A 7,303-nucleotide genomic window follows, 5' to 3' on the forward strand; every position below is an offset into this window, starting at 1 on the left:
GGAGAGCCCTCCTTTTCTCAAATAATAACAAACAAAAACCCGTGTTTCACCAGTTTATTTGTAACAACTCGTTTACAAATAAACATGGCTAATACATTTTGTCATGGAATTAGCAAATGTTGTCAGACAATCGCTTCTAACAGCACAGTCACAAACGCACTTTGTTCTTACAACAAATCCAAACCGGCAAAAGACCCTCAAACCAGAGGGATATTAATCACACGTAATCAATCAGCCCGGTAACTGGGAGTAGTCACACTGGGAAGGTCTCCCATGATGCTAATCCAAACAGATGTAGATGCAGTGGTTGTGGTTGTAGTTATGAGTAAGTGAGTGAGTGAATATTGCTGAAGGGTGCCTCGGTAACTTTGCAGTGATTCATGGCAAGGGTAGTAGTAGTAGTAGTAGTAGTAGTAGTAGTAGTAGTAGTAGCAGCAGCAGCAGCAGAAGTAGTAGTGTACTGTCAGAAATAGAGAATACAAATTTATTAGATTGTTACTCTGTATCCCTAAAACTTACACATTTGCAAATACCTTATGTCGAAATAACCCACATTGGCCTAATTGACCAATGCCTAATAGGATATCCAGAAAAAAATGTTTGCTTGTAAACTTTGGTAAAACTTGGCAAAATATGCAAATAGCTGCTGAAAACAATAGAACAGACATGAACATATATACATTAGCTCGCTGATCCTGGTATGATGACGACCTCACCTGGAATTAAATGCATGTGCTGCCTCACAGATATTTTACACGTTTTCATGTGTGCTGAATATGTTTCATCTACCTCATCTATTGTTGAACAGATATTTCACACTTTATTATATCAACTACATACACTGTAGATATGAATTATGAAAAAAAGTGGGTTTTTTCCTATGTCTGACAGTACTTTAGATGCAGAGGATTTAGTAGTAGTAGTAGTGGTAGTGTCAGCAGCAGTAGTAGTAGTAGCAGCAGTAGTAGTATTAGGAGCAGCAGGAGTAGAAGCAGTAGCAGTTGTAGTAGTAGTGGTAGCAGCAGCAGCAGTGGTAGTAGTGGTAGTAGTAGTTGTAGCAGTAGTAGCAGCAGTAGTAGTAGTAGAAGCAATAGTAACTGCACTTAGTAGTTGCAGCATTAGTATTAGCTGAAACTAAATATTAACTAGTGGAAACAGATGAAAATAATCATGTGAGGAGCAGACAATCAAGTGATTAACATCATGAGATCTTATATATTATCCAGTTCAAATAAGACATATATTAACATGTCAATACCTAAAGTATGTGACGGCACAGGTTTCAAATTATAGGTCAAATTATGGCAAATTCTACGGACATTAATATAGATGACTTTTCCAAGTATTCTATTGGTATATTTGTTGAAACAGTACATGAGAAATATAAAGCGAATCCTCGTGGCAATTCCAATGACCCCAGTCCGATATCAAAATTGAAAAATCCGTGAAAATTTCGTCTAAGATTCTCATCGCTCACTTCAGTTACTTTTAATGCAATTGAAAGTTGCCGACTTAGGGGACCTGTACTTCCTTATGTCCCCATCCTCAGTCAGTTGGGTAGTGTGTATAGTGACGAGACGAGTCTCCACCTCCATGTCCCCATGTCCTCTTCGTCCATCCACTCCTGGGGCACGTACTGTTGCTGTGACTGTACTGTTCTCCCCATCAACTCTCGTACTAAGGGTAACAGTGATGTTGTACACTAGCCAGGTGATTGTTTCGGGATGTTATAATCAACTTTTGTCTCATGATCTGTCACATTTCAAAATTGTCCTTGTCATACTGTGGCATTGGGAATCTGCACTGGCCGGACAAGCATGAGTCACACATTTGACAGAGAGTTGGGTTCTAGTGATAACACTAATAATAATGAATGTGGAAGCTCTTCATGATAGAATTTTATTCTGTACTTTTGCACATATTTATTTATCGGATGATCCTCTGGTGATGCACGTGAAGACTCATCATGAAAGCAAGGAATTTCACAGCTATTTTAAGCGTGCCAAGGTTGTTGGACACAATCTGAAATTTGAAGTTGATATTGTTGATGGCGATGTACTGCTGGACGGTACAGCGATGGGAGTAAACCAGATGAAATACTTTACCAAGTCTGCCCAAAGTCGGTCCTTTGTGGAGAAGCTGTCTGAAGCCATTGCAGTGTGTGGAACAGAACAGCAATCCAACCGATTGCTTCGTCTGGATGAAGTCGGCTGGTCTCAAATGTGAAGCTCAGGACCAGTCACATCCCACTCGCAATCGCCAGAATGTGATTCTTAATCAAAATGTGAACATGAAATGTCGTCTAGGCAATGAATTCATAGAGACTGTCCAACACCTTGTCAGTGGATGCCCTTCCTTGGTACAAACAGCATATCTTAAAAGACATGATGGCATGGCACGCTGCTTTTATTATCGTCTCCTCCATGCCTGTGGTTTTGACCCAGAGGTCCATCCGTGGAACGACCCTGAACATGTCCAGGGTATCCTCGAAACTGATGCTCTTAAATTTCTCTGGAATAGGCCAATATACAGCCAGAGACGAATTCCAGCCAACAAACCTGATGTTGTCGTTTTGGGTAAAACCAATTGGATTGGAGATAACTTAGTGAACAGTACAAGCATCGATACAGTCATTTGCAGGCCGCTTCTGACAGTATCGGCGTACCTCAAGGGAGGTAAATCTAATCTTGTATCGTCGGGAGTTGAGTGACTAAGAAGGCGCACGTGTTTGTTTGTTCATGGAAGGTTTCAGGTATCGTACATGGCACAAGTGGAGAATGGACATTTATAGTTACATAACAGACAAAATGGGAGCAGAGCGTTGTTTCAAAGAAGGACATAGTAATATAGACGTTTGAAGCGCAAAATATAGACATAAAGCAGAAACATTAAAAATGAGCGAAAAGTGGGACACTGAATCTGAATCTGGCGAACAGAAGGGCGGTCATGAATTCTCGAGACAAGCCCCCCCCCCACACACACACTTTTTTCATATTACTCCCAAACTTCTTAACCCCCATTAAACAATATATACCAGCGCCCCTTTTTCTAATATTACTCCGGGAAATAAATCCCCTGGAGCGCGTTTCTTACAGAAAAAGGGGGGAGGTAACTCTTTCCGCAAAGGCTATAGCAAAAACTACATTCACCAAACTCAGAAATGCACTTTACATCCACACGAGGAGGATGTAACATGGCCAGTCATAGTAGAAAAACAGAGCTTGTATCAGAGATGTGATAGATGAGTTGTGTGAAATGCAGAATGAGGCAGTTGATGTCATGTTAAACCTAATTCAAGAGTTCAAGACAAACCTAGCAAGTACGCAAAAGGTTGACAAGGACATAGAGAAAATTGAAACAGAGTTTGTAGAAATAGAGGAAATAGCACAGAATTTCCCGAGAGAAACAAAACGGAAACCCAAGAAAACACAGCATGAACAGAAATATGCAGAAACATTACCAAAGAAGATAACGCAGTTGAATACTTCTGGAGCTGTTGGCAAAACTGCTGAACACTTTCACCATGAGAGCTTTCACACAGATAAAGAGAGTGAACATGAACATCAGGAATATGACATGCAATATGGTGACTATCAGAAACACAAGACATACAACATGTACAAACAGTGTGATGAAGAACATTATTCACATGGTGAGACACAAGTGTGTGACAATTATTCTACTATTTCTTTGGGCAGTGACATGTGGAAACAGCTTAAAAGAGTCACCATTCCTACCTTTAGTGGAGATAAGAGACAGTATAGTAACTGGAAGGCTGCGTTCCAAACATGCACTGATGAAGAATATTAATTTCTTCAACTCAGACATTATCTCTCTGGAGAGTGAGTGAGTGAGTGAGTTAACATTTAACGTCACATCGGCAGTATTGCAGCCATATCGTGACGAGAGCATTCTTAAAAAGGAATCTATGTATATCATAAAAACCTGTCAACGAAGGACAGTAAAACAACTAGAATATCACAATACGAAACAAAACTAGCCACGGGTGCCCTCTCTGGAGAAGCCCTCGCAGTAGTACAAAGTCTAGGACATTCTGCAGCGGCATATGAAACAGCGAAGGACAGGCTAGAAAGAAAGTATGGAGCAAAAAGAAAACAGATAGCTGTTTATCTTGAAGAATTGGTCAATTTTCGGCCTGTTAGACACGGATCTGCAGAAGACCTAGAAAAGTTTGTTGATCTTCTCGACATTGCAGTCATAAACTTGAAAGATACCGGAAGACAACATGAATTGAATGATGGGTCTCTTTATCTAAAACTGCAGAAGAAATCGACAGAAAAATTATTGTAACAGTATCACCGTTGAATCCATGAACATAGACGGTTTGAATCTGTGGAAACACTTTGAGAATTCATCATTCAAGAAGCAGCTTTCAACTATTGCATCAGAGACAATACAAGGACTCGATAGTAGATCCAAGAACAGAAACAGTGCGAAGCCTATAGAAGACCCAATCAGCACAGGGAACTTTCTTCATCACGGAAGAAGAAGGAAACAAGCAACAAAGGACATGTACACTGTGCTCAGGCAATCATGGCATGTGAGAAATTTAAGAAGCAAAGTGTCAAACAGAGATGGAACTCAGCGAAAAAACACAACCTGTGTTATCGATGCCTTGGAAATAATCACAGAGCTCAGATGTGTTTGCAGACAAGAAAATGCGGCATAGATGGATGCAACAGGACTCATAGGGGACTGTTACATCAAGACAAGGTAAACACCAGCTCTACAAGTCTGACAGATGGGAAATCAAGTGAATCTACATCTGCCATGGAGGGGGAGAGATAAGTGACCGCAACAAAGAGTACACAAACTTCAGTCACAGGACATTTGCATGTACAGAAAGACGGAACAATGTTCAAGAAGTGAACACATTGCTGAAGGAGATTGGAGAATTGAAAGACATAGAAGAAAATCCAGTTATCCATCCTGATGACTAGTCAGCTTTGAAGATTGCCAGAGAAAGTGTGATAAAGACAGACAGTGGATATCAGATTGGAATACCATGGAAGAAAACCAGACCTTCACTTCCAGACAGCTATGATATGGCAGCCAAGAGACTCGGCAACACAGAAAAGAAACTATCTAAAGACAGTAACATAGCAGAAGCATTTGAAAATATAATGTCCAGCTACCTGCAGAAAGGATATATCAGGAAACTGTCAGCTGAGGAGACAGAGCCAGAAGACAAATGGTACTTACCTCACTTCCCAGTTGTACGCATGGACAGGACCAAAATCAGGATTGACTTCGACACATCTGCAGAAAGTAAAGGAACATCGCTGAATAGTGTCATCGATCAAGGGCCGAAGCTACAACGAGATATTGTTGATGCGCTGCTGCAATTTCGAAGACACCAAGTTGTAGTGATCAGTGATACAGCCGAAATGTACCTCAGGATAGAATAAATGCCACCGGATAGACCTTTCCATAGATTTTTTGTGGCGAAACCTGCATCAGACCAGACCACTCGATAAGTATGAATTCAACAGAGTTGTGTTTGGTGTCAGCTCATCTCCATTCCTTGCACAGTTTGATACTACCGTACATGCAGAGGACAACAAAAGAGAGTTTCAATTAGCAGCAGAAACAGTGCTGAAGTCTACCTACATGGACGACTGTATGGACAGCGTCACATACGATGAAACAGAAATAGAACTACATCGTCAACTATCACAGCTGTGGACAAGAGCAAATATGCATGCGCGAAAGTGGCTGTCTAACTCTGTTAAACTCTTGAATGAAATCCCAGAAAAAGACAGGGCAAATGAGATTGACCTTGTTGAGGGCCACCTACCCTCAGAAAAGACAATATGAGTAATGTGGTCATCCAAGGAAGATGCCTTCTCATTCAAGGTGTCAGAGCCAGACAGGACGGAAAGGACTAAGCGCAGCTTGAGATCTCAGCACAGTAGCCAAACTGTTTGACCCGTTAGGCTTTCTGGGACCATTTACAGTGACAGGAAAGATTATCCTGCAAGACATGTGGCTAGCAGGGCTGGACTGGGATGAGTGCCTAGACAAGGAGTTGATGACACAGTACTACAGTGGTTAGTTCACCTCAGTGACTTAATAATGCCTTAATTATTTGTGCACATGTAGCTGTAGGCAGCTCAGCTATGTCCAACAAAGACAAACTATATCACTGATATATATCTATTTCTAAGAAATACTGATATTAACTCACTCACTCACTCTAAAAAATACTGATATTAACTCACTCACTCACTCTAAAAAATACTGATATTAACTCACTCACTCACTCTAAAAAATACTGATTATTCACATCAAAGCATTTCAAAGGGGAGAAGAAGTGTTAACTGTAATGGTTGCAAACAAAGTTATCACCATTTGTTAAAGAAGTTCAATCAATATATCAATCATATATAATGTGAATTTTAGGTTGCATAAGTTAACACACCTTGGCATGATCATAAATAAGAGATACCTTAAAAAGGAAAAAGTTCTTAATCAGTAAATGAACAAACATTACTCAACATGGACGCTTTCAGATAACACATGCAATTTTTCATTTACCTATAAGGAATACATTTTATTTCTCTGTGAAGCATAGCACTTGGCTGACAATCTACACCCTGTAGTGTACTTGTTTTTGTGACTGAAATTGAACATGACAGTGACAAATTTATAATTCTAAAATAATCAATTCTGTATTCATTCTTGCCACATGTAGGAAAAATTACATGTACTGATCTTACATACATTCTGAGATATGTGAGTGAGTGAGTGGGTGAGTTAATATTTATCGTCACATCGGCAATATCGCAGCCATATCGTGACGAGAATAATGAAAAATACATGATATATATGAAGAATGTTTGAAACAATCTAAAACCTGTTAACGAAGAACAGCAAAACCACAAGTATATCACAGACATTCATTTAAAAACTACTAATGATATCTAAAACAGTTTAATTACTGAGCACAATACAAAATAAAAACGGGCTATAGATTGCCAGCAACTGAAGGTAGATCACCATACTGGGTACCATGGGGACTTACAGTACATTTGCTTCCTGCATGGTCCCCAGCTGGATTTACACCATCCCTTCAGTCGTTAGCAATTTCGTCATATCTAGCCATACATTAAAATACACGTATGCTACAAGTAAAACAGTGGAAAGCTTTCATTTACTTAGAATGTTATGGGACTTACGTACCCTCTCGGGGGACAATAATTTTACAGTACTTTATCCCCCCTTGAGGATACTGCCACCAACGATCTCAGTTACTAATTCAAACTTCCATTCGTAAAATATT

The 7,303-nt window shown here is 39.9% G+C and overlaps 1 protein-coding gene across 1 annotated transcript; it reads left to right on the forward strand.

Annotated features, from left to right (window-relative positions):
* Window positions 1–5,066: 5,066 nt before the first annotated feature.
* Window positions 5,067–5,838, forward strand: LOC137260393 (uncharacterized). Its single transcript, XM_067798059.1, has 2 exons — window positions 5,067–5,410; window positions 5,532–5,838. Exons 1-2 carry the CDS (start codon window positions 5,067–5,069, stop codon window positions 5,836–5,838), a joined length of 651 nt encoding a protein of 216 aa, XP_067654160.1.
* The last annotated feature ends 1,465 nt before the right edge of the window (window positions 5,839–7,303 follow it).

Source organism: Haliotis asinina, chromosome 13 (assembly GCF_037392515.1).
Source record: "Haliotis asinina isolate JCU_RB_2024 chromosome 13, JCU_Hal_asi_v2, whole genome shotgun sequence".
Classification (NCBI taxonomy): Eukaryota; Metazoa; Mollusca; class Gastropoda; order Lepetellida; family Haliotidae; genus Haliotis; species Haliotis asinina.

Bases quoted from the DNA above. Each gene is read 5' to 3' on its own strand.
- LOC137260393 (XM_067798059.1), top strand. From the start codon at position 5,067: ATGGCAGCCAAGAGACTCGGCAACACAGAAAAGAAACTATCTAAAGAC. The intron at 5,411-5,531 runs GTACCTCAGGAT...GTTTGGTGTCAG, and splicing joins ATCAGTGATACAGCCGAAAT to CTCATCTCCATTCCTTGCAC.